At 36.3% G+C, this 27,698-nt stretch overlaps 3 protein-coding genes across 6 annotated transcripts; all 3 read right to left on the reverse strand.

The window, feature by feature from the left end:
* Nucleotides 1-12,254: 12,254 nt before the first annotated feature.
* LOC143537600 (protein IN CHLOROPLAST ATPASE BIOGENESIS, chloroplastic-like) lies at nucleotides 12,255-15,629 on the reverse strand. The gene is made up of 11 exons (XM_077031335.1): nucleotides 15,485-15,629; nucleotides 15,339-15,422; nucleotides 14,760-14,834; nucleotides 14,627-14,669; nucleotides 14,496-14,553; nucleotides 14,189-14,356; nucleotides 13,532-13,594; nucleotides 13,353-13,447; nucleotides 13,179-13,260; nucleotides 12,972-13,082; nucleotides 12,255-12,676 (listed from the first exon to the last, which is right to left on the reverse strand). The coding sequence occupies exons 1-11, from the start codon at nucleotides 15,594-15,596 to the stop codon at nucleotides 12,536-12,538; spliced, it is 1,032 nt and encodes a 343-aa protein (XP_076887450.1). The 5' UTR covers nucleotides 15,597-15,629; the 3' UTR covers nucleotides 12,255-12,535.
* A 2,978-nt stretch (nucleotides 15,630-18,607) lies between these two features.
* On the reverse strand, nucleotides 18,608-21,868 carry LOC143537606 (1-acyl-sn-glycerol-3-phosphate acyltransferase BAT2, chloroplastic-like). Of its 4 annotated transcripts, none has more exons than XM_077031343.1 (6): nucleotides 21,828-21,868; nucleotides 21,668-21,719; nucleotides 21,221-21,418; nucleotides 20,049-20,473; nucleotides 19,866-19,967; nucleotides 18,608-19,130 (listed from the first exon to the last, which is right to left on the reverse strand). In XM_077031343.1, exons 1-6 carry the CDS (start codon nucleotides 21,852-21,854, stop codon nucleotides 18,915-18,917), a joined length of 1,020 nt encoding a protein of 339 aa, XP_076887458.1. In that variant the 5' UTR covers nucleotides 21,855-21,868; the 3' UTR covers nucleotides 18,608-18,914. The 4 variants fall into 4 exon arrangements, with proteins under 4 accessions (XP_076887458.1, XP_076887459.1, XP_076887455.1 ...); XM_077031344.1 differs by having other exon boundaries at nucleotides 21,221-21,467; XM_077031340.1 differs by lacking the exons at nucleotides 21,668-21,719; nucleotides 21,828-21,868 and having other exon boundaries at nucleotides 21,221-21,638.
* A 2,869-nt stretch (nucleotides 21,869-24,737) lies between these two features.
* Nucleotides 24,738-25,632, reverse strand: LOC143537608 (uncharacterized). Its single transcript, XM_077031346.1, has 2 exons — nucleotides 25,594-25,632; nucleotides 24,738-25,175 (listed from the first exon to the last, which is right to left on the reverse strand). Exons 1-2 carry the CDS (start codon nucleotides 25,630-25,632, stop codon nucleotides 24,738-24,740), a joined length of 477 nt encoding a protein of 158 aa, XP_076887461.1.
* Between the last annotated feature and the right edge of the window lie 2,066 nt (nucleotides 25,633-27,698).

Below are 27,698 nucleotides of genomic sequence, written 5' to 3' on the forward strand. Positions count from 1 at the left end.
TTGAAGTTGATCGAATAGATCATCGATATGCGGGAGTGGATAACGATTCTTGATTGTAACTTTGTTGAGAGCTCGGTAGTCAATGCACATCCACATGGATCCATCTTTCTTCTTGACGGATAGTATCGGCGCTCCCCATGGTGATGAACTAGGTCTTATGAATCCATTCTCAATAAGTTCGTCCAATTGCTTCTTTAGTTCTTTCATCTCGGTTGGCGCGAGGCGATATGGAGCCTTGGCGATCGGAGTAGTACCAGGGATAAGACCGATCCTAAACTCTACTTCACGATCGGGAGGAATGTCAGGGAGTTCGTCAGGAAAGACATCGGTATACTCGGAAACAATGGGAACGTCTTTGAGTTCTTTGGGTTTAGATTCCTCGGTGACGTAGGCCATGAATGCTAAGCATCCTTGATTCAAACATTTGTTAGCCCTTATCATAGAGATTAGGCTAACTTGGCCAGCGTCTTTATCCCCTTCAATCCGTATGATACGTTTATCAGGGGATTGGAGTTCAACGGTCTTGCTGTTGCAAAGGATACGAGCATGGTTGTCGGATAACCAATCCATACCCAATACAACATCAAAACCAGCAAGAGTCATGGGTACTAATTGAATAGGCAAAACATAACCAGCTAACAAAATTTTTCCGTTTTCTAAAGCTTCGGAGATTCTAACAATGTCTCCATTAGCGGTTTCGATGCTTAGAGTTTTATTAAGTTTGATTAAAGGTTCGTTTAATAGACTACAAAATTTATAATCTATAAAAATTAAGTTGGCTCCTGAATCAAACAAGACTCTAGCATAGGCATTGTTAACAAAGAACGTACCGGTTATGGTTTCCGGCGTGTCAGCCGCTTTCTTGGTGTCAAGGACGAAGACTCTTACGTTGCCCTTCTTAGGCTCGTTCTTTTGACCGCTACCACCCGCACCACCAGTCGCGGGTTTATTCTTGGGGCATTCAAAGCTGAGATGTCCCATCTCCATACAGTTATAGCAGGTCATTTTCTTCTTCCAACAATCGGCCGTAGCGTGGCCGGGCTTGTGACACGATTCACAAAGTCGTGGAGTCATATGGCATCTACCCCTATGGTATTTCTTGCAAATTTTGCATTGTGGGATGCCAGGGTTAAAAACAGATTGTTGTTGATCGACTCCTTTACCCTTAAAACGGGTACTTCCCTCCTTCTTTGGGTCTTGAGTTGGTACGACCCTCTTGTCTTCCTCTTTATTGCGAATCATTCCGCCCATCAGATATCCAGCCAACTCCATCGTGGAGTCAACGGTTTGTGGCAAGTGTGACCTTACCATATCACGGATCTCACGTGGTAGTCCCCAAATATAACGAGTGACTTTGCTGGATTCGGGGGTCACCATGCGACAGTACTCATGAAATTTCGTGTTATACTCACGAAGGTTTGTTCCTAAAACCTTGTCAGCTAAGAAATTGGTTTGAATTTGATCTGTCTCATGCATCGGACAGAACTTTGACATTAACAACTCCTTGAACTCGCTCCAGGACAAACTGTACATCACTTCCCTTCCTCTACTCATTATTAACGTGTTCCACCATTCTAACACTTCGCCTTTGAACATCAAGGCGGAGTATTGAATCTTTTCTTCTTCTGTACACTTACTTGTAATCACAATCGTCTTCATTTCTTCAAGCCACCTTACGGTATTGATGGCTCCCTTGTCACCGTGAAACTCTTTCGGTCCATAGTATTTAAAGTCTTTGAATGAGCAACCACCGATTTTGAGTTTCTTAAATTCTTGTCTTGTGCCTCCATCGGCATTTGATTCGTGCATGCTTTCGTCCATACGGGAGGGCCTAGATCGAGGTTTCGAAACAGACATTCGAGAAGGATTTTCAAAATGAGAATGTTTTGTTTGGCATCTATTTTCAGATTCTTCTCTAACAGCTTTTCTAATCATTTGTTGTATTTGATTCATGTACTTGTCGGGAATTGGTTCCTCTTGTGCTTTCTCGGGACCTTTCCCTTTCACTTCACGTTTTTCGGCTTCCTTTCGGGAAACCTCTCGATTATCACTTTTTCTAGACATTCTCTTTTTAATCTTTTCTTTTTATATGAAATTTTTACACGTTTTCTTTATCAAACATACTTTTTATTTATTTCACATATATATATCACAAAGTGATATATATTTTTACAACATTCTTATATATCGTTCAAGCGATATATAAGTTCTTATCCTTAACACACCATATGTTACATATTACACATACAAACTATATTACACATAAACTTCATTTCTTTGATTCACGCCATCCACTTCTTCTTAATCCCTCAAATACTTCTTAACGACCTTTGTTAACTTATTGCATTTACGGAGAAGCGTTTCACTCATTTTCTTCTTCTTTTTCCCATCAACATCAATTTTCTTCCTCAACACATCCGTTTCTTGTAGGGCTCGATCCAAATGTTCCTCCTGGGACTGAGGTACGTCGGTAGGATACCCATATCTTGGAGGTGGGTCGCGATAACCCATCATCACAATGTCGTAGTGGTTCTTGGGATCAGGGTATGGTGATGCAGTCACATCTGAGGGATAATTGAATAATGCATTGGATGTCTCATTTTGCTCACGGATCTCCTTAGCCTGTTCTTCAATGGATGGAATTTCTCCTTGGTAAGGTGGAAAACTTGTTGATGCCTTACCTTTGAGTTCATGGAGAAATTTCATATATGGATCGACTGAGCCATAACTTGGGGTTGAGTGTTGTTTCTCCACTGGGGTTGATTGTCGGGAAATTCCTCTTTAGGGTAGGTTTCCTCGTTTGGTTCCTCTTCGGTCATTTCTGGATCAGTTTCCTTTTTCGGTTCCTCCTCTAGCTCTTCTTCGGTCATTGCCGGCATATGGATCTTCTCTTATGGCATAGTCACTCTCATCTTACGCTTGTGACATTGCATCCAATCAGAAAAAGGAGAACTGGGTTCCTCCTTTACTTGCTTGTTGGCGAGAAAATAGTATGACGGATGCGGATTTGGCGGCACATACATTGTATCTGAGTAATGTAGTGGAGTCTCCATGGGTTGATAAGTCGGAATCTCGGAAGGATAATACGTCGGTACCTCGGATTGTTGGTACATTGGCAGACTTGTCGGATGATAACTTGAGTGCCTTGGCGGTTGGTAAACTTGGTGCGGAGTGTTATCCAAATGATAGATAGGAACTGGTTCCATGTTGGGTTGTTGGCTAGGTCCTTCGCTGAAATTGAAAAATGACTCAAAGTAATCCTTATTCATGATGTCCTTTGGGAACTTATAGTATTTCCTTGCTCTTCTTGCTTCATTATCATAATACTTTATTAAGTCTTCATAAGACATCTTTGGGTCATTTAGAATGTAGAGAGGGAAAGAAAGGGTTACCAACCAATCTTATCCCTATTCAAATAAATAAGTAAATATTTCCTACGCTTGGATCGAAGCTTGGGTATTGTTTTATGATACCAATTCGCTAAGATCGATGGCTCTAATACCAACCTGTCACACCCCCAATTTAGGCCTAGGAGTATGAACCATAGTTGGTACCACATTTGTAAATAAATCAGAGTAGCGGGTTAATGCGGAAGACTTTATAAAAACATAAGGATCATATTTATAAATATTTACAATACAAAAGACGAGACGAAAGTCTCGTTTAGTTATACTTGTTTTATAAGTTTTACAAAACCACCATGTTTTAATATTTACACAAAATTATCCGAGCCATCAGATTTTTAAGCTTCTTCGTCCTTCAAGCTCTAGTCTTGGTTACCTGCAAAATGTTATTAAAATACGTCAGCAACGAATGCTGGTGAATATGCTGACGCTAAAAATATTTTCTTTACTTAATTACCCCTCGAGACCACATAATCCTCGGCCCATCTTGGCTTAGGAATAATCAAGTTAAACAATCATCATAAACTCGAGTCTCTACACTAGGTCACCACAGCAAGAAACCGCTGCGTCTCGACATAACTTAGGTACCATAAATATACACAAGGTCATTCTCACTCGAACATACTTTGGTTCGGCCCATCGTGGCTGGAGGTCGTGACCAGGCGTGGTGCGATGTGCCCACCGCATACCACATATGTAAGGATCTAGACAAACGTATACCACAGCCTGAGGGCTAGGTTTATACTCTTATTTACAATGTTTTTAGAGACACATGGCCTCATGTAAAGTTTTACACATAACACGTTTGTTTGTTTGAAAACAAGTTTGTAAAAGTGGGCGCATACATCTTTTCAATGGGATCGGCTTCCAACACCGTTCGTGAGTCTTTCCTTCGCTATCTCGCACCTATAGTACGAGTATAACTTTTGTTAGTCGGATACACGATCCGGCTTAAGACCTTTAGTCTTATTTATATCGATGAACCTTTAGTTCATAATCTCTTTTTACTTTAAAACCTTTAGTTTTAATAGTAATTTATAAACCTTTAGTTTATTCATAAAACCCGACGTTTCTTCTTCTTTAAGAAATGTATTCTTTTCTTTATTATTTAAGTATACTCATTATACTTAAAAAATATATTTTATAACAAAGAATAATCTTATATATATATATATATATATATATATATATATTCATATATATATTTTATCTTTTCTTTTCTTTATTTTCTTTGTTATATCTTTCTTTGTTTATCGAGAATAATTTTGACTTAGGATATTAAGCCCTTTCAATAATTTATTACTATTTTGGTCGGGCATTATGCCTACCTTGATTGGCTTAATATTCCCTTCTCACTCGGGCAGCACTTCGACTCTATCCTTCTTATCAACACATGCTTGATCAACCCTTGACACGCTTATCGAGACACCAACACTCTTGGCACGTACTTTGAGGCAATCGTCGGGACACCACTTCTTTCTTGTTTGTGATATCGTCGGGGAAATGGCACGAATTACGAGGTTTCGGGGCACGTTTATAGAGGTGGATTGAGGGCACGCTTTAAGAGGTGTAGAGAGAGAGTAGTGAGAGAGTAACTATGTGAGATTTAGTGTGATTTGGAATGAACCCGCAGCCCTCTTAATTATAGCCATTTTTGGTCCCTATCGCGATACGCGATAGGTTCCTTGGCAAGCCTATCGCGTAGCGCGATATAGGCTTGCGGAGTCACTGTGTAGACCTGCCACGTGTGACACGTGGCAGGCGCCGAGTCCACGTGCCGAACGTGCTGTCACGTGGTGACACGTGGCGGCAGGCGTTGCCACCTGTCACGATGTGTCAGTCACTCCATCGCGATACGTGATGGAGGTCTCTCTTGATCCATCGCGTAGCGCGATAGGTCCAGAAGACAAATTTTTCATTTAAGCCCCTGGAGTTGGAATTTGGCAGAATTGGTTCCTTGACTTTGAATACTTGACATTTTTGGCCCGAAATTTACGTGATGTTACAGAGGGTATACTTTTGGATGTTTAGGGTTCGTTCATACTGAGGAAAGACTTGAGAACGTGGGAAAGCTTTTGTAGTGGAAGGACGGTTTGATTTGAGGCGGTAGTTTGAGAAGGAATACGGGTGTTTGGAAACTTGGGGTTGTGTTTAGGGAGATTTTTGAATAATAACAAGTATTAATTTGAAATTATCATAATTTTAATTTATAAATAATGTTTGAAACATCCATGAAAATTTTGATAATAAAAAGTACAAGTTAATATATATGAATATATATATTATATAAATAGAATTTTTGAGATCAGAGCGTGTGAATCACACAAATTTTTTTTTATAAAGATTACAATAATTTTTTTTTTTGCTTATGAGGAAATTTAAAATACGTAAATTGAATGTCAAAATTTGTTATGAGGTATCAAACATTGAATGATGAGTGTCGTTTTGGGAATATAAGTTGCGAAATGAAAGTTTTTTTTATCAAGTTCGTTATTTAATATCGTGTAATGAAGAATATCATGGTAAGTTAAAATGACCGGCATTGTAAATCGAGAAAATCACAAGTAAACGATTTTTTTTGTCTTTAAAGTAAAATCTCTATGAAGTTTTGCATGAGAATTTCAAAACAATTACAAACTATAAGTTTGTGAATCTTTTGAAAAATCGTGGCAACTATCATAAGAAATTTAAAAGGGGTTGTATCGTAAGATGCAAGTTTTATTTGTGAAAAAGTTATAATGAAATGAAAACTTCGTAATGAAAGTTGTATGAGAATAATTTTCGATCATGAACATTCTATCACGTGTGTTATATAATGTAGTATAATAAAGAAAAATGTCGTGAGAAGTTTAAATAATTAAAATTTTGAAGTGATCGTCCATAATAAACGGAATAGTTATAAAATAAAATTTTATAAATATTTTGTACAAGGACCTTAAAGACAATTTAAAGTTTATACAATAGGAAAATTTACTTGAAAAGTTGAGATGAAATTTATCATAAAACTTTCTTAATATGATGAAATTTATATAATAAATTTTTGTATGTAAATAGACTTAATGAAAATAAATATTAAAATCATTACGAATAGATCGAACTAGCTATATATATATACATATACTTTTAACTTACATCGAAGAGATCATAATGTACGAAATTTGTAATAAAAATCATTGTGAAATCAAAATGAGAAAATTAGTGTAAAACTTTGCCATATAAAATCGAGATATACAAGAATTATTAACAAATAAATATAAAAAAAATATAACGTTTATAGATGAAGACGTGTGATAAGAATTTATAACAAAATAAAGGAAAAATGGTTTAAATTCTTGAAACGTAATAATAAGGTATTAAGATTTAAAGGTGGAAAATCACGCATGAACCACCATGACTTGGTATTCCGACACTAAAAACCTTTTTACAAAAAAATACCATGTTGGAGTCTAAACATGTGCACGTACCATTGCGTCTTATTCATGTTTTCGACTCAAATAAAGATTGCAACAAATATAATAAATCGGAATACAACGTCATGTCAAAACACTAGTATACGTACCACCGTGGTTCTATTGTTTTTACACCAAAAATTAGGATGGCGAGCGGAACGCTCGCATTCGACTACTTAAAGTGGTCATCTCATATGAGACAATCTTTAAGGAGATTTGAAACAACGGGATCCAAGTTAAGCTCGTGATCCATAAAACACAATAAAAAAAACTAATGTTTTTGCGTTTTAAGGTAAGGATACCTTGGAGTACTATGAAAGTGTGTGTATGTGTATATTTATGATTTGATAAAATAAATAAGTATATAAATAAACAAGTGTATTGAACAATCAAGTAGGGTAAACACGTATAGGCAACACATATAAGGACCCTAAAGAAAAGACTATACTAGGCCGTTACGTCTAACCACCTATCATATAGTCTTGTGGCTCTGATACCAATCTGTCACACCCCGACCAAAGGCGGAGGAACATGCCGGGGTGCAACGGATTGCCCAAAAACACAAGGCACTATTTAAAGTGACAATATTTAATCAGCTCATTTATTTCAAAAATCAATAATCAACACATCTCGTTCACACAAACAAATTGAATACAAGTAACATTTATATTGTTCGTTTTACTAATACCCTAATGGTCTTGGTAACGTTTTTCGTCAAGTCCTCGAGTCAACAAATGTCAAACCTGTAACATTTTATAAAATAAAGTTTGTCAACACAAAGGTTGGTGAGCAATTCATAAGTTTGAGCAACAATATTATATAGTAAGAAAAGCCACAAAACTTGTATACAAAACAATAGGTAAAGGCACTAGATTTGGATAAATTAATAGACAATCGCTAAACACATTAGCGCCACCTAGCTACAAGGGGTTGCCAAGTAGTCTAGGATTTTATAGTTATCGTTAATTGCATTACGTTAACGACACCTTGCCATGAGGGGTTGCCAAATGGTCTAGGATTTATAGTTCCACCATCCAAAAGCGATTAATACATAAACATGCAAGCATAGAACACCAAATCGAGCAATTATTTAAGTAAGGTATACAATCACGTTTGTGGGTTTAAGATTCAAGTAAATAAAGCATTTAGTTTGATAAGTATGAAATGTCACCCCAAAACGAAAGATGGAAAACGGGGTATGAAAGTACTCACCTCGATTGACGAATTGAGAAATAATAAGTGATCGAAATGTAGAAAGCTTGCGAACAAAACGAACGAATCCAACTTGAAAGCTAATTGAAAACGAATAAATAAAATATACTAATAAACTTGAACTTTAGTTGAAATTGCATTTGAAACATTGAACGAGAAGGTTCGATTATTAATCGGGTTGCCGGTTAATTCGTTAACGACTAGGGACTCGTACTTAATTGATAATTAAAATAAAAATAATATTATTTTATTTGGCTTTTAAATACCTAACCAATATTAAATAGAAACAAGACGGGTTTTAAATCAAGAGTTCGGTTTTATATATAAAAAAAAAGAATAGATAATAAAGCTTATAATGATGTTATTCATGATAAAGATAGTAATGATAATAATAATTTTAATACTACCAATTGAGAATTGTTGTTAAAACTAATAATAGTAGTAGTAATAATAAATGTAATAACAATTATTTTTGTTGTTGAATACATTATTAATAGATTTATGAATTTTAATATAATTATTATTATTATAATTATTTGTGCCGCATTAATGATAATAACTAATACTTATAACATTTTAATAGTAGTAGTATTAGTGATAAAAATATAACTAGAGTGGCGACGACGTTAAATGACAACTAGGCCCGACATGGGTTTTGGTTCGATAAAACAAGTGGATAATATTAACAATATTAGAATTTAATAATATTCCTTAATAATCCTAATAATGATGAAAATAATAATCATAATAATAATAATAATAATCTATTAATTATGAAAATAATGATAATAATAATTGTTTTGTTAAATGATAATAATAATAATAATAATAATAAGCTTTATTATAAGTTATGAGATTAATAAAAATGATTCCAAAAACACTCTTCAAAGTCGGTTTAAGGGGGGACCGAACTCGTGACTCGATTACCGGTTATGAGTTTGACACAAAAACGATTAAAAACTCTAAATCTCGTGCTTACCATACGATGTTTGGCCGATAATAATTGTCGGAGCCGAGCGGGGGTCGTCGGAGATGAAGGCTACCGGAGAGGTGGAAATAAGGGTCGACGGAGCCCATTCCGGCCGCCAGAGGCACGGGGGAAAAATGCATCAGAGAGAGAGAGGAACGGAGAGAGAGAGAGACGGGAGAGATAGAGAGATAGAGACAGAGAGAGATATATAGATAGAGACGGAGAGAGATAGAGAGATAGATGGAGAGAGAGAGAGAGAGGCGGAGAGAGAGGGGCGGTGCACCGGTGGTGCGTCTGGGCTCGCCGGAGGTACAGAGAGAGGGAAGGATAGTGTGGTGATGGCGTTGGAGTTACGGGCTAGAGGGGAGGGCGGCCGGAGTTCGAGATCGGGGAGAAAGGATGGCCGGAGTTGCCGTCGCCGGAATCCCGAGGTCGCCGGAAAACGGCAAGGTGGGGGGGGGGGTTGTATGAATGAGATTAGGGTTAGGGTTTTTCCTTTATATATATATTACATATTTACATAAAGGCCCTCCAAGTTCTACATATTTTATGAAAAGGTATTAAACTAAAGAAATGATAATATAGATTCGAAAATGACAAGTATCACCCCTTACAATTTATAGACTAATTTTATGTTAAATGAACAACGTTTAGTACATGCCTACATGAAGGGTTTTGATGAACTAAGTACGTGAAAAATTTAAAGATCGACTTAAATGATTAATAAAATTACCGGGTCGGTTTTACAATACAGTACGGGTTCGAAGTATAATTTATTAAAAATAAAACGTGAAAGAAAATCGAAATCCGAATTTAACGAATGTCACACGTAGGGTAGCAGTGATGCGTTATCCACTAACGCATCGTGGAACCCCTGCTTTAAACCTATTCCGGCCAGATTCCAGCCACGTGTCGTTATCCTATTTGTTTCAATAATGCATCGTCGGTGTTCGCTATCATGTCGTCGGCGACGAGATACCAAAGGAACAAAGTTGGAAACTTGAATTAATGGGGATAATCTAAGAAACACATACTATAAATGGGCCATTATAGGATTTTTCCCTTAAAATAATTTATAAGAGAGAGAATTAATTCTAGGCAAATTGGATTAAAATAATCTCATCTTTAATATGTTGGCCAATAATAATCCCACATGAGTTATTTCCCTCTGGCAGTCCCACATTTTCCATGTGTTTTGTTTATGATCCTCCGTTAAAAATAATTAACGGGGTTAATTTTTGGCTGATGTGGCTTGATGAGTTGGCATTTAAAAATCCTACATGGCTTTTTTTTCTTTCTAGGCATTTAAAAATTCTATTTCACCTTAACCTTGTCGGACCTTCACCAACGAAAACACAATGAAGTCATCAGAGGTTTTTCCGTCACCATTTTCAGCTCAGCCGGCAAGAAACAACGGCGACGTACGGCGGTTTTCGTCGTCGTTCTCCATCGCTTCAGACGCCTTCATCTTCTTCTTTATCGTCATCGCTGCGTTGCTTCTCATCTGGACTTTCTCTACTTTCTCAAACCCTCAAACAGTACACCCACAACACCTAATTATGAAACACCTATTTTCGATCCTAAATCCTCAGTTTCCATCACGGACAACGTTTGTGTAGACGGTTTTACCTGTCTAAACCCAAGATACGGCCCACCCGACCCGAATTTCTACAACGGCCGACAGTCGGGTACACTATCAACAACCGGATTAAAAACTGGGATGAAAAGAGAAAAGAATGGTTGAAACAACACCCTTCATTCAGGTCGGGTTCCGAAGAACGGGTGTTTGTGATATCCGAATGTGAATTAGGGCTCCAATCGATCATTTGGGGGTTAAATGGGTGAGGGATTCCATGTAATTTGCCTAGAAAGAAAAAAAAAAGCCATGTAGGATTTTTAAATGCCAACTCATTAAGCCACATTAGCCAAAAATTGACCCCGTTAATTACTTTTAACAGAGGATCATAAAAACAAAAAACATGGAAAATGTGGGACTGCCAGAAGGAAATAGCTCAGGTGGGATTATTATTGGCCAACACGTTAAAGGTGAGATTATGTTATCAATCCAATTTGCCTTAATTCTATAACACACAAACATCTTGTGAATACTTGGGTATACATTCCAGACTGACACAATGAGTATTTCTTGTAGGTCTGTGATTGAAGTTACCTATACATACTTTATTTAGCAAAAAGCATGGCTTCAGAATAAAATATCAATCAAATGACTAAGGCTGAGGGTAGTGGGGCGTGGCTGGCCCGGCGTGGACAACGTGGCCGCCGCGCGCACCACTACCACCCTTGCGTGAGCAGTGGCGTGGTTGGCCGGGGCGAGCCGGACCACGGGGCGCAAAGGGATGAGGATGTAGGGAGAGAAAGTGAGATTGGGGTTTTGAGAGAGAGAGGGAGTGTGTGTTTGGAGACAGTGGGTTTGGAGACGACGGAGATGGTCCGATGGTTGAGAGAAGACGGCGATGGTCCGGTGATCGGTGGTGGTGGTGTGATCGGTGAAGGTGAAGAAGAATATTGGTGGTGGTGGTGTGATCGGTGAAGGTGAAGAAGATCGGTGGTGGTGGACCTGGTGGGGTGAAGGTGAAGAAGATCGGCGAAGAAGAATATTAATTTTAATATTAATATTAAAATTAATATTTAAAATAGATAAATAATTGGATCAAGCCCCGGATCACCTGGACCACTACACCCTTCGGGGCTTGGTTGAGGGGCTTGATCCAATGCCATATCATCGCCTACGTGTCGGGTTTTGATTGGATCACTTGGGGCTCAACCAAGCCCCCATACTCCCATTGGCAATCTCACAATCTCAATATTACATTATAAAATTAATTTCTCTCTCTCTCTCATCTACATAATTTAACTCATCCCAATCTTTTATACACATTCACAACTCATCCAAACTTAAAAAAAATGTTTTTTTTTAACGAAGTCCGTTTTTAATAAAATTTATATCGGAATGTTCATAATTTCTTTTTTAAGACATATCGTGTATTTAATTATTTTTTTTAGTTAGAATATTAAAAGTTAATTAAATAATTAAGTTATCGGGGGTTAGTTTGGATTGCAATCTAGGTTTGCTCCGCCAACCTAAATTGCCAATCTAGATTGCATTATTTTCTTTTTTTAATTTCTTTTTTAACTTTGGACACACCAATCTCATGCCAATGGGAGTATTCTTACAACTGCATTTGGCTTTTACTTTTGATCAAATCATTTTCAGATACTTTTACACTGTTTCAAAGTCATCAAGGAATAATAACATTTTCACTTTCTTTAGAACTGTGATTGTTTTTGTCAATTATAACTTCAATAAGATGTTTGCATAGCAAATACAAAAGCTACAAAGAACAAAGGTTTTTTGTCTTACATTTTCAAAATCTTGAATTTGGGAGCATGCACGATCACTTGTATGCAAAAAAAACCAGAAACATATTTCCGGGTAGCATTGATCCTCAACGTATTCATTATTGAATGCTATATTAATATCAGTCTCTATATTTCACAAATTTAGCAATTTCCGGGAGCCCTGCCTCGTTATAACATTCAGCAATCCGTTCCAGCTGTTCATCCCATGTCCCATCAATCGATGCCAAGTCCAACAGAAAAGCAGCTTCATCCAATGAAATCTGCACCTTTCAGAAATTGGTTAAACAAAGATAATTTTACTTATTTACCCATTGTTATCATTAAGTATTACCGCAATGCCACCACGGCTAAAATTACTTATCTACCCATTCTGACGGCTTGGTGTCACAGTCAGTTTCTTAAAATAATTTGGTCGAAATTTTCAAACCGTATAGAATAGTTTGGTTTACAATGGAAAAAAACCTTTGCTAACAGTTTGACTCACAGTTTGACCTAAACCGTCAAAACAAGACCGCGAACACCCATGGGGCCCGCTATAAGTAACAATATTATCACCTGAAGAGCATCTTTCCCTTTCAACAAATCTTCCTGTTTTCCCTGCTCTGACACTTTTTCCTTAATAAACTCAATCTGTTCATCATCCCATTCTGCTATCTCAGCAACTTCCTAAATCAAATCAACAAAACTTCATTAAAAACATTTTCAAAATCAGTTAAAACAGTTGAAAACAACCGATCAAAATTTCAATCCTAACAACCACACCTGGTATGGACAACCTAACGTCCACCATGGTGACTTTAACGCCCCTCGTGCAGCATCTTTAGCTTCTGGTTTTCGCCCTACCCTACAAATAATATCAGGAACGGCTTCATAAATAAGATATATGATTTAGTTTTACTGACTTAATCCAAATCAGCTTGACGTAGATTCTCGTACTTGAGTAAAACCTCGGCGTTGAAAACAAATGGTCGTCCAAATCCAGGAAAATGGTCCTTTTTGGTATAGAATTCTCCAGTCACCATGGCTGAAACCTTGTGATGGATTTAGATTATTAAATGCAAGTTAAAAGATGGGTTAATACAAATTGTTTATGAGGGTCTAAACGGTCATCTTACATGATCTCCTTTCTTGAAATGGTTCATCACTTTGCGTTCCAAGATGTCTGGAAATAGACCGACCTGCCAACACATGTTTGATTACTTATAAATGAGTTGGTTTCTGTTAGGGCTGTTAAACAAGCTGAGCCAGGTTGGGCTTGGGCTCGGCTCGGCTCGTTTACATTAGCGAGCTGAAATGTTGAACTAGAGCTCGTCTCGTAAAAACTTTGAGCCAGCTCATTATTAATAATACTTAATTAATATTAATATATATATATATAATGCATAATTAATAGTCTACTAAATTTATAATTTATATACATCAAAATTTGGGTTATACTTTGGCGTATAACTAATATGTTATAATTTGGGCTTTCATTTAAACGACCCAAAGAGCGTGCAGATGAGCCTGCTAAAAGCGCAGAAGTGCGAGCCAACGAACCTAGCTTACCTTGGTTTGCTCGTTTACAAACTGAGCCCGCTCAGCTTGGCTCATTTAGAAACAAGCCGACTTTGAGCAAGCTATTTTCAAGCGAGCCACAAGCTTTTTGAACAGCCCTAGAACCCGTTTTTAACACTACCCAAACCCAGCCCATTTGCGATCTCTAAATGTATAATGTTCTACAACTGTCTCTAAAATCTACATTAATATTAAGAACAACATATTCTCGGTACCTTCTGGAGGAGATAGACGTCTAAATTTGGATTAACAGATTTTGCAAAGTCCCCCTTTGTGTAGAGTTTTTCACCTACTGCACCCGAAGCTTGAAACAATTGATCAACGCCTTCATTAGAACCGTTAGCATCTTCTTCAACTAGAATTCTATGAATGTATTGGTCTACCTGAAATTGATCATATTCATAACTTTCAACATGTATAAAAGAGACTGAAAATAATAATATAATTGTAGGCTAAACACAACTAAACCCTAATAATAACCGGTAACTAATAGTATGCAACTGAAAATAAGTGCAAACTCACAGTCTTGGCCAAAAGCCACACGCCGTAACTACGGACCTCCACCACGGGCATCTCCATCCTGTAAATGGAAAACTGGATTATGCTTATGGAATAACCTCCACGGTGAAGGGCAAAAGTGTAAATTTCTTTACCCGGGCGGGGCTGTTGGCCATCTCAACAATGCAGTTACAGAACCTAGAACATGGATGCGGTGAAAAAAAGGTTATTAGTTTGCATGATGTTTCACATTTTCTAAGTTTTTAGATTTTATGCAAAAGTAGAAACCTGAATTGTTTTTGGATAGAGGAATTGCTAGGGGAATCATCCCTTGCTTCATGGCGGGAGAAGTTATAGTTTCGCCTGTCACAAAATCATATATTTAGATACGAATATAGGGTGTTGATATATCATATATGTACACTACCCTAACGATCATATGGGCCCGTATAACACTTTATACATGTTATACAGGCTCATATAAAAACCTTATTTTTTTTCTATGGTCCGTATAACATTTTCCCATATAATACGAGTCGTATAACTTCTACAGAACACACCACTGTCACATATGCCAGACAAAGTCATGGCATACGGCCTGTATAACATTTTCCACATATTATATGGGCTCGCATAAGAAACTTTTTCTTATACGGCCTGCAAAACATTTCTCCGATATCACACGGGCGTATAACTTATGCAGAGCACAACACTGACACATTTGTAAGATAAAAGTCATATCATACAATCAGTATAAGTATAACATTTACCACATACGACACAGGCTTGTATAACATTTTTCACAAATAACATACCAACTCAAATAATAATGTTAAGTGTAATATCTTTAGAAGAATGTTATTTTACCTCTGACCTGAAGGATCTTTAGAAGATGATGCAGGTTCTCAGGAGGCTGAGCTACAGCCACATCCTTTATAAATGAAACATGATCTGCATTAATCAAATAATATTAATATTAATAGATGTTTTGAGCAGAGCAAGAATCAACATACCGGAAGAAGAAGAATAGCATCGGAATGTGGAGCTGCGGCGGCGGCGGAGGAGTAGCGTGGGCAGAGCGGCGGCGCGTGGAACACCGAACACCAATCCACCGCCGGCTTTCATTTGTTTGAACTGAGTCCACAACCAAGTGTTGGTTTTTGTGTTCGTGTGTGTGGATAATAAAACTAAAAGACCATAAACATGTTCATGTTGTGTTCCTTCTGGGTGGGTTATTACATGGATCCTAAGGCCCATGTTTTTTACTCATTATTATTATTATTATTATTATTATTATTATTATTACTACTACTATTATTATTATATTAATTTTTTAATAATGATAAATAAAAATAAAAAATATATATTAAGGGGAAACAACCTTTAATCAACCCTTCAAATATTGTAAAAAAAAACAATAGAAAGTAAACTATAATGCACATTGTTATTAGAGAAAACTCCAATTTTCCTCCCTGAAAAATATCGCCGTGAGATAGAATAACCATTGAAAAAGAATTTGCGCATGTTACACCTCTGTGTTTTTCAGACGGGTTTTTTTGACTCCTACCGTCAGTTGACTGTTGGATGGTAAGGGTATTTTAGTAATCTTTTTCTAATAAATAATAAATATAATAATAATAGTAATATAATAATAATAATAGTCATAGTCGTAGCAACAGCAGCATATTAATATGTTATTAATAATATTAATATGTTATATTATCATATAACAACAACATCATTAGCAGTTCATCTTCATCATCATCAACCTCAAACATACTTGATATTCTTCATCATCAACAACCTCAAACCCACCACCAAGTAATCCCTCTTAATCTCATCATCATCAGTTTCATAACAAGTAATCAAATCTCTCAAATCCTAAATTTCATCACTCAAAACCTCAAATCTCTCAAATCTCACCACCAATCGCTTCAATAATTCAAACAACGCACCCTTAAATCATTCCAATCAAAACCCCTAACCTCCGGCACCACGCCGCCGCCACGGCAACCACCGCCGCCATGGATTCCGGCCATCTCGTTTTTCCGGTCATCTCGTTTTTCCAGTCATCAACGCCACGGCAGCCAACACAATTTCATACCAATAATTCGCGTGAAGTGCAACGACGACGACCTCAAGAAGCTCGTGGCGGCTCAAACTGGAACACGGGCGGATAAGATCCGGATCCAGAAGTGGTACAACATCTACAAGGATCATATAAGGATTACGAGATCCATGATGGTATGGGTCTCAAGCTCTATTACAATTGAAAGTTAGGGTTTCATGATGTTGATGTAAGTTTCAATCGGTTATAATAATCGGCAAGTATTTAAATCTAGTTGTGTAAAAAAGAATTGTTGAAAGTATATATAATATGTTATTGGAGTTTTAAGTCTAGTTTTGAAGATATTTGGTTAATTGGGGTTTTATAGTTGTATGATGTTTAGATTAATTGTTGAATTATTGGTATGAAATTGTGTTGGCCGATCTTTAATATGTGATAATATTTTGGAAATAAAACTTAAGAACCCTAATTTTAATTGGGGAAGATGAAGTGATAAAAGTGATCATATATAGTTTATATTGTATAGCTATACCAAACACTAACTTACTTCAAGTGGTAGTTTTGGTGAGATGTTAAACCAGAGGTCTAGGGTTCAAATCTCGGCATTTACATGGTTTTGGATGATTATTTTTAAATTGAATTAAAGGCTTAGGGGTAAAAACGTAATTTCAACATTTTTTAACAGGTCAACGCTTGGTCAACTAACGGTGGGAGTAAGAAAAACCCGCCGGAGAAACACATGTACGCAACATGCGCAAATTCTTTTTCAGTGGTTATTCCATCTCGCGACAATTTTTACCGGGGACGCAAATTGGAATTTTCTCTTGTTTTTAAATTGTTGTTAATGTGTCTTATCTTCCTCGCATTCTTCTTCTTTAACTGATCAAACATTCATCGAATTTTACAAGTATTGTATTGTACTTTTACCTTTTTTAATGTTTCTTACGTAATCCATCTTAAATATGCATATATTTGATGTTTGAAGAATATATAATTTGCCTTCATCTTCTTTAACAAGTGAAAACCATCCGTCCAATTAAACATTTATTTTTCTTAATTAATTGTTTTGTGTTTATATATACATGGTTTAATTATTACTTAACTAGTCCGACTGAGATAGATAAATATTTGATGTTTGAAATCTTCATGATTAAATGTTTTTTTTACTTAAGTTGTTACATAAGATATATCATATATTTAATCCTCCCTAAAGACCTTTAATTGGGTCGATTCATCATACAACAATGGAAATCAAATATGTGTATGTATAACACATCATTGATGAAACATTGATCTGGTAGTGATGATAGGTCTTGATATGACATTAGCTACGAGGTGATAATCAAGGCGACTATATTTATCAAATTCTAGTATTATGACTTTTATGAGTTACCAAAAATGGTAGGATTGTTTGTCACGTTCTACTTGTGGTTAGTTCGACACACACAATAGCAAGACTCAGATGACTTATGTGCTCGTCAGTCGCCACACGTTCTTCTTAACCTCATATTGGACTTCAATACTATAGTCTTCCACATTACCTTACAGTAACGACTTGCGTTCCTACTTGACCACGCCTTTGCTTACCAAAAGACTTAAAACACATATATGAGTCAAATCCAACCAAGCATGCATTTCAAATGGTGTGTATATTGTCGATGTTTTGGTAAATATCTTACTGGCACATGTTCTCATCTCGTCTTACATTACATGTTGTTTTGACCCTAACAAGTTAACAGTTGTAACAATATAATGCCTCATTGATAGTAGTGTTGTAAAAATCAAATATAGGTGGGGATTAATCAGTAATTGGCTTTAGACCGATGCAATTTCACCTAATCAGACCTATTAATTGATAGTCGATCAAATCAGTCCAAAATCGGGGATTAGTAGGTAATCGACCTTCTATTTTTTTTCCATTTTGTATTGTTTGAAAGGCAACCTGACCTTGGGTTTCTCATTGATTCATTATGTTTGCGTTCGATTATGTAATTTTTGAATATGTACAGTTGTGATCTATATAGCGGTAACAACAAATTATGAACTTTGAAGATGAAAAACAAAGAAATATGGGCAATGGGCTAGAACAAAAGAGTATCAAATTCTAACAAAAATATGGCGTTCATACACGAAACTATAAGAATTACACGAGCTGTGATCACGTATCCCATAGCTTCACCATAAAAGGGACGTTTAATATGTTCTTTCTCACTTAAAGTAAGCTCAGTTATTTTTAACTAGCATGTCTAGTCTAGTACAAATTGTCTATCAGGAATCATCACTGCAATAGGTTTGCAACCAAGAACTAAAAGATATGCAGGGAAGCAGGCTATCATACCAGATGCGAATCGAACAAAATTTGTTGAGGTATACCATTAACCTTGGTGAATAAGCTCATTGGAGATTACTTTTTCGGCCTCATTGCATAGTGTGTCGGAATTATCTCCTTGTATTGGCTGGTGGATTATAATCTTGACCGAACCAGGGTTTAATATACCCTCCATTCCAGCTGGCATTATCTTGCCTGTTCCAACAAGAGTTATAGGAACCACAGGTACTCCTGTTTTTGCAGCAATGCTGAATGCACCTTTCTACACAAAAACAAATCTTACTCTTAAAACAGTATCTTTGCAACAAACTCTAATAGTAATTTAGTAATCACTAGGTGCAAATCATTTCCAGAGTAAGAAATCTAGCTCCTAAAAGGCCCTGAAGTAGATCACTCATGAGCTGCTCAAGATAGCTTAGAGCTTATTAAGCTTAAAAAATAAGTAAATAAAGGAGACTTTATTATATAATGATTAAAATATAAATATATATAAAAAAATTACACGTGTATAAATAAAATAATTAACTATGTAATAACTAATGAACGAGTTTGAGCTTGATAAACCACTAGCGAGTTGAGCCGCTCATGAGCTACTTGAGGCCGACTCGTTAAAAACTCGAATCAAGCTCAAGCGCGAGCTTTTTTTTAGGCTCATTTAATAAACGAGCCCAAGCTTCACATATCGAGACTTTATTTATAAAAGTTTCATTTAATATATTAAAATTATGATAAAATTAATTAAAATAATATATATTCTGTTACTTATAAAACTAATAATTATACTTATATATTGAAATAATTATAAAATTAAACTAATTATATAAATAATAAACGAGCGAACTCGAGCTTAAAAATTTACTCATGAGCTGATCTCGAGCTTTAGAACTAGAGCCCTAAACGAGCCGAGGTCGAACATGAACTCTCATAAACTAAACATGCCCGGCTTGAGCCTAGACGGCCTCGGCTCACCTCATTTACACCTGTAAGTCAGTCTCACCTTAAAAGTCCCAAGACGTCCATCCTTACTGCGGGTACCCTCTGGAAAGAAGAAAACAGATCCACCATTCTTGACGATCTCCATGCATCTTCTTAGAGTTTGCTATTATTCATAAAACACAAGTCAAAATTATAAACTATTTTGTGTCAATTAGGGTCAAATAATGCTTTTTAAAGACAATACCAATTGGCTCTTGCTGTCCATACGCTTAAGAGGAATAACACCCATCATAAACATGGCCCACCCGACAACAGGGAAGAGAAAAATTGCAGTCTTGCTAATGAACTTAAGGTTTCTGCCAAGTGTCAAAAGGGCATATATGTCCAAAAAACTTTGGTGATTGGACACATACACAGCTGGAAGATTCTTTGGAGGAAGATTTTCAAAACCCTCGATTTTTATTTTGAAAAATGGACAGACAGTCATCGAAGCCCATAACTTGGCTATCCAATGATGAAAGTTTCTTTGGTAACGGTCTTTTAAAAGCACGAACGGATGTCCCAATACCATCAAGATAAATAAAAATATGGCAACGGTGGATGTAACGGCATAGAAACAAACTCCTTTGACTTTTGAGGTCAACTGTAATTCTTCGTCTGTAAAAGAGACTGGAATTAATATTTAATGGGTGTTGTGATTAGAATGGAGGATAAACTTCAATATATACAGGTGAAAAGGTTTGTAAACGAGCCAAATAAACACGAACAGATCATGGTAGTGTTCGATCATTTGACTTTACCCTAACAAACACAGATAATTAATGAACACGGTTTTCTTGTTCTTGTTCGTGATCATTCATTAAGAACATGAGTGCGTTCATGTTCGTTTGTTTGTTAATAGTATAACGAACGGTTCACAAACGTAAATGAACAAGCATAACTGAAAACAGATGAATTATTATAACTGAGCAAACACCAATTAAAGTTTAAAAGTAAACACGAGCATAAAATATGGACTAAAAATTTATTGAAACTAGACTAGATGGTAATGGGCCTAAATATGTAAACAAACGAACTTAAACAGATCTAAACTAAAGAACATGAACGAACGAGGATAAACGAACGTAGATGAACAAACATTCACTAACATAGATAAACAAACAAACAAGGCATTTTCATGTTTGTTCGTTTATTAATTAAACAAACATAAGTCGAACAGTTCACATATGGTTCACTGAATGTTCGGTTCGTTAACAGGTATGTGGGAAACCTATAAACCCTAAAAACCCTAGAGAAACCTAACTTGGGCCTAGGGGCCATATAATTATAATAAACCCTAACAATAACACACTAATAACTATACTTAGCAGCATCCAAATGAAAAAAAAGGTCATGAAAAGGGAAAATGTGAAGAACCTGGATATTTATAGGCAGCTGCAGGGGATCCAGTCCCAGCAATTTCTGATCTAACTATGACAGACCTCAAAACTTTGCACCTGTTATGCAACTTATAACAGTTGGTTCTGCAAGTAAACATTTCATCCAGATGTAACATCTGCTGAGGTGGACACGGGCTTTTTCTCTTATCAAACACAAGGCATTGTCGAATACCATCTGCACAAAACATTGTGTAGTTTGAAGAGCATTTATAGAACCTGATATGCTGTTGCAGAAGAAACAAAGTAAGTAGTTGATGTAATTTGAAGAACATCGTGCAAAATCCCATTTAATAAAATTAGTTCCCCTTAGGAAACGGAATCATTATGACTATATAAAACATGATGATAATCTTATATTTATCATTTAGATCAAATGACTGAAAAGAATCATACTATAGGTACTAGAGGAATGAGGGTCACTTACAAGTTTTAGAATACTTGCCCTTTGAGTCTTTATATGGATAACAGTTTAAGACCTTAAAACCATATAGCAATTGAAACAACAATGTAATGTTAGTTGGAGAATTCAGTAACAACATAACATAGTTAGGTAAAGAAACAAAAAAAAGAAGAGATATACATACCAATTGAGTAGATGAAGAATAAGCCATCGAGTTCTACCTACGTAACAGCATAATTCAAAGAGAACAATCAAAATCAAATAACTTACTTACTAAAACAAAGGTGAGTAAAAAGTTATGATGATCATCCTTGAAACATTTACCAAAGAAAAGGTCAAGTTTTGGAATATCATACACATGCGTAAAACTAGAGATTAAAGTTTCTTTTGTAAGACTAAAACTATCGAATATTAAGTGTCGTATGATAATAACTTGCTAATGAATGCATTCACTTGCTTACATTTAATCCAATTTTCGAACAAGTATGTTAAAAAATGAATACTTTTTATTTACCAAATTTGGAAATCCAAAAAGAAACATAATAATCCGTAACCAATAGTTAGGTATAGATTTTGGCATGAATTGAAGGAAGCAATGAAATGAAATAAAATAAAAGAGATCAGATGGGTGATTAGAGAAAGAAAGCAAAGCAGGTAGGTTAGGGTTATTGAGTGATGCTTACTTGACTGATCGGAATTGCAGACAGAAATTGACCGTGGCCGGAAAAAAAGGTGTGACGCGACGGTAGGCCTGGATACTTTTGGCCTATTAGATCAGATGGGGTAGTGAGTCCGGTGATCATATCAATGCTATTGGATATATTATATTATCGTAGTGCCCAATGTTACAATACTAAATTACAAAAATACCTTTATCTTCAAACTATATTTATTTCTCCTTCAATTTATTAAATAACAAGATACACAAACTTATTAAAGTACATAAATATTACATTAAAGTCACGATAAACTTAAGTCTTGAATTGGTATCTTAAGGCGTTGTTTGGTCATTAAGAGGCTCCCTCTTAATAATTTAGCCTCTAAATGATTATGTTATCTTTTAACCATTCAGACTTAAGGTTACATCTTAACCGCTAAGAACTTATAAATAATTAACATGTAGCCTCATAATGACCATTAAAAGGCTACCAAACAACCTCCACACTATCAAAGCTGAGCTAGTATAAAAGCAAAAGATGTCCATCAATGGTCAACTTTTACGAACACCAATCATAAAGTTGGTATGCATTGTCATTTGTTCGGTTCGAGATTTATATCAGTTTTATAGGAGTGTACATTCTAGTCCATCTGTGATTTAAACGAGCTACATCAACCATCATCTTCTAAGTAATTATTATAACCAACGACAATCCATCGACAACCAACACACCAACACTAAAGCGAACGAAGCCTCAAAAACTCAGCACCTTCAAACAACACTTACTCCTATACGTCACTCAATTTTCACCACAGTTTCACCATCAATGGTGATGCAACCTCAACTTCTGATCATTGAAGAAGAGGAGGAGGAAATTGAAGATCCAAAACTCCCGATGCAACAAATAGTGTGTGCTTCCTCCAATCCCTCATGCCTGACCTAGAACCCGTTGGGAATTTATCGGGGTAATTATATGTTGGGTATCGTGTATACTTGTGGATTTCGAGTATACCTGTCGAGTATCTATTAGGTAAGAATTAATCAGTTACATTTGGGAATGGCGTGGGATGGTGATAATTGCGAGATTTGGAAATACAATTAAAATAAATAGAGTATTTATACTTACATGAATAAAAATAATAATGGAAATCATGTGGGGTATGTAATTGGGCAAAACAAATTTATGTTATCGGGTAATCGGGTGAGTATATCATCAAATCTCATAACCGCAAAAGGTTTCAAAAGTAATCCAACACTTAGTCTCATAATTACATGACATATACTTTACTTGTCCTGAATGTTTTGTGTTTCTGTATTTGTTTCAAAAACACATAAACTCTATAAGACCATGCGTAGTGAGGCGTTTTCCCACCCAAAACGTCCCTAAAGCACCGGGAGCACCACCCCCAGGACGTATTAGGGTGTTTTGATGTGTGTGTTTGTGTGTGTGTGTGTGAGGGGGGGGGGGGCTTCCCACAAAGCGTTGGAAGGGGGAGGAGATGAAGGTAATTGGTTGCTTTATTTATTTATTTGTTTTTTTCTAATATAATAATAACAACTAGGCTATTGACCCGTGTACGACACGAGTGGAAAAATATAAATCATGTAACCACCACACGTAATATGAAAGTGAAAGTCATATATACTTGGGGAGATGGCAACATGATATATAGTTGTTAATAATACCGGTAACAAAATAAAAGATTATTAAACATAAGTTTCAATGAAAATAACATCCATTTTACAATTATTAGATAGATAATTAAAACTTCAAAATGAGAATTTCAACAGCTTCTAAATAGTTCCTTATAAACCACATTTGTAGTTTTATTTGTAACTTTACATTCCTTGTCTAATATAAGCATTTTAACACCGTCTCTACTCTTCACTCGTGATAAAGCTACATATAGTTGACCATGTGTAAACACCGGTTCTCGCAAGTATATGCCAACTCTTGCTAGTGATTGTCCTTGACTTTTGTTAATGGTCATTGCAAAACAAACTGCAGCGGGAAACTGTCTTCGTTTCAATTTGAATGCAATTTCATATCTGAAGGAGTTAGACCACTACGAGTAATATAAGTGCGATAACCAATGTTAGTACCTGAAATAACTTTTATTTTGATAAAAACGCCTCTCCAATTTAATTACTTGTAATCTAGTTATGTTGCATAAACCGTTCTTCTGATCAATATTCCTTATTAACATTATTGACACACCAACTTTCAGAACCAATCTATGATTAGGCATACCATACATTTTTAAACCATTTAGAAAATCTGGTGAGTGTGATGCTGGATTGAATCCAGGCCCAACATTATTAGACTGATCTATACTATCAGAACTGAGATATTCAACTTCTTCTCCAGGAAACAAAGGCAAAAATTTGTCGTTAATGTATTGGTTAACCTAATTTAAAGGTTAGTATGACCCTTTCTTAAAAATATGAAATATCATTAAAATTTTTCAATAATGATGGATACGCAAAATCAATCAGATCAGAAATCGGATCGGATGAATCACCAATCAAAAGATCATCTGGTATATCTATAATGTCGTTATCATCATTGTGATCTCCAAGTTTTCCTTCACCAAGTTCCAATAACCATTCGACAGATCTATTGGTCTCTTCCAAATCTATTGCCTGACACCCGACAGTTAACCGAACCTTGCATTTGGACAAAATGTGGGACGAACTAAGTGAAGCATTAACAATGTCACTCTGTGATCCATTTTGTACTATTGGTAGGATTTGTCTAAAATCACCCCTAAAACATAATAACTTTTCCCCCAAATGGATCTTAACAATTGTTACTGTAAGTCCCAAAACAGGATCTTCCAATGTGATATCAACAAACTCGTTGTTAGGCGGAAACTAACAACGAATTGATTCAAGACAAAAAAACTCAACACACGATGGACTTCAAAACACACATTAGATTAGTGTCGGGTGCTTAAGCCCTTAATGAATGATTACAAGATGATTGGAATGTAAACCCTGTAACCTGCTAACACACCACCAACTCTGTTAATGATCGACACTGGCTAATGACCTAATGCAAAGTATATATATATATATATATATATATATATATATATATATATATAGCTGATGTATATAAAATTATACATCTTTTCAGCATCAAATAATCTCTAAAAACTGCAACTTCTATCAAATAAACTAGCTTAGAAGGCTACTTATCACACTAAAATGCAAGTTCAGGTAAATCTAAGCCTTAAACGAAGAAACAAGTGAAAAGACGAAGAATAACGAAAGAAAACCCAAGAAATACCTCAACCACGCCCCCGTGCTCTTTAAACCACGCCCCCATGCTTTTGAACACAAGAAAAGATAAAAAATCTACAAGAAAGGACAAATACTGAAGACAAAAAGCACGGGGCCGTGGTCACCTTCAGATAAGACAAAATGGAATTAAGCACATGTTGTTCAAAAGCATGGGGCTGTGCCTCAAAAGCACGCCCCCGTGGTGAGTCATCATGTACGATCGGACAACATGCAACTGGGACTCCTAGACACGGGGCCGTGCCCCTCTCTCCAGACAGCCTATAAATAGAGGCTTAAGTTGCACTCATTTGGTGTGCTTGAATGAGATCTCTAAACGGGTTTCTCTTATAAAAACACCCAAATTACACTCATGTTGAAGATCTTGTGAGGAGTTGAAGGTTTGGAGGTGTTGGTGCATTATGGCAGTAGTTCAGTATCTAGTGTCTGTAATCGTGATAGTTTGTTTTGTTTTGGTTTGTATAGGATGTCTCACAAGTTCGCCTAATATAAGCGAACTTGTGGACAAGCGAAGTTATTGACAACTTCGCCTAGTCTGTTAGGCGAAGTTGTCGAAGTTTTTATAAGCCTTGGCTACGGCTTGTTTTAGAAGAGAATTCTAGTACGTGTAATTGTGATTGAACATCACGTGTTAAAGGGTTGCAATACAACGTGTCTTTTGAGTATTGTAACGTGTATTTGTGCTTGGTTTCAACGTATATCGCATCTAACGCTCGTATCGTCTTACGTAGGGATTCCGCACCTACGTAGTACGAGATACTTCCGTGTTGATCCGGCTGGGAACCTACAATTGGTATCAGAGCATTTGCTCGTGATTGTGTGGGTCAGGATTATCACACGAGTGTAGAAATCGTTCTGTTCGACTATTCGCGGGATGAGTTTACGTTGAAATACTGAGTTTTTGTGTCCTACCCATCTCCCACTATCAAATATAACCCATTACATCTTCGCATACCTCGCAATACGTCAAATTAAAACCTGCAAAAACCTTGTGTTCATCAGGCGAAGTTGCCGTCACTGTTCGTAGGGTTTGGGCGAAGTTATAAGTTTAAGCGAAGTTATCAACCAAGCGAAGTTGATCTCAGGCGAAGTTGTTATCAAGCGAAGTTAAGTAGCAAGCGAAGTTAAGAGTTTCAGCGAAGTTAAGGAATCAAGCGAAGTTAAGCTTAAGCGAAGTTAAGCATAACTTCGCCTACTGGTTACTGTTCAAATTAAAAAAAAAAAAAAATTTGTGTGTGTTTTCAAGTCGTGTTTCTTTTAGCGATGACTTCGATAAACATTACGGAACTGGTGAAAATGGAAGTTGAGGCCGGTTCAGCAACTAAGGCTTTGAAAATTCTTAAAGGTACCGATTTCGTTGCTTGGAAAGATCAGTTTGAACAGTATGTTAAATATCAAGATGCTAAGATGTGGGTGTGCATACAAGACGGATATATTCCACCAACATCCTTGTTTGAAGGTCGTGATCAAATAAAGAAGTACAGTAAGATGGATGAGGAGGAGAGGAAAATGTATGAGGCAGACAGTAAAGCTCATGCGGCGATCACCATGGCTCTTCCACAAGAGATTCTTCACACCTTCAGGAAATACAAAACCGCTAGAGAGCTATGGGAAGCGCTAGAAAATCGATATGAAGGTAATGTGGGGATACGTGCATCCAAAATTAAGCTACTAAAAACCCAATTCTCGGTGTTCAAATATTTGAAAAATGAATTACTTGATGATATCATCACAAGATATTATCATCTGATGACCGAACTTAGAAATCACTCAATTGACTATAAAGAAGAAGAGATTGTAGAAAAACTTCTTGATGCTCTTCCACCGAAATGGGAAATGTACACGGTTTTGATGAGAGAAGATAAAGAGTTTGCCAATATTGATTTGGAAACAGCAGTCAATAAATTACGAACTTTTGAACTTAACATGGTTCGCAAAGAGACACCAACTGATCAGGTTCAGGATCCGGGAATGTATGGTGCGAAAGTTACTTCAAGTTCAAGTTCAAAGTCAGAATCCTCTGCTTATTTCTCAAAGGGAGACTCAAACTCAAATTCAACTCCTGATGGTCATGTGACTCTTAACATGGATGGT

The sequence above is a fragment of the Bidens hawaiensis genome, unplaced genomic scaffold (genome assembly GCF_021521415.1).
Source record: "Bidens hawaiensis isolate Kalapana, Puna unplaced genomic scaffold, B.hawaiensis_p1.1 tig00011233_1, whole genome shotgun sequence".
Classification (NCBI taxonomy): domain Eukaryota; kingdom Viridiplantae; phylum Streptophyta; class Magnoliopsida; order Asterales; family Asteraceae; genus Bidens; species Bidens hawaiensis.

Excerpts from the sequence above, each read along its gene's own strand:
- LOC143537600 (XM_077031335.1), bottom strand. The coding sequence starts at position 15,596 with ATGAAAGCCGGCGGTGGATTGGTGTTCGGTGTTCCACGCGCCGCCGCT. Across the intron at positions 13,595-14,188 it reads ACGTCTATCTCCTCCAGAAG|GTCGGTCTATTTCCAGACAT; the intron begins GTACCGAGAATA and ends ATGTGTTGGCAG. Across the intron at positions 12,677-12,971 it reads AAGGGAAAGATGCTCTTCAG|ATTTCATTGGATGAAGCTGC; the intron begins GTGATAATATTG and ends TGAAAGGTGCAG.
- LOC143537606 (XM_077031340.1), bottom strand. The coding sequence starts at position 21,530 with ATGGGATTTTGCACGATGTTCTTCAAATTACATCAACTACTTACTTTG. Across the intron at positions 19,968-20,048 it reads TGGACAGCAAGAGCCAATTG|CAAACTCTAAGAAGATGCAT; the intron begins GTATTGTCTTTA and ends TATGAATAATAG. Across the intron at positions 19,131-19,865 it reads GACGTCTTGGGACTTTTAAG|AAAGGTGCATTCAGCATTGC; the intron begins GTGAGACTGACT and ends GTTTTTGTGTAG.
- LOC143537608 (XM_077031346.1), bottom strand. The coding sequence starts at position 25,632 with ATGGGGGCGTGGTTTAAAGAGCACGGGGGCGTGGTTGAG. Across the intron at positions 25,176-25,593 it reads AGCACGGGGGCGTGGTTGAG|TTTCCGCCTAACAACGAGTT; the intron begins GTATTTCTTGGG and ends ATTCGTTGTTAG.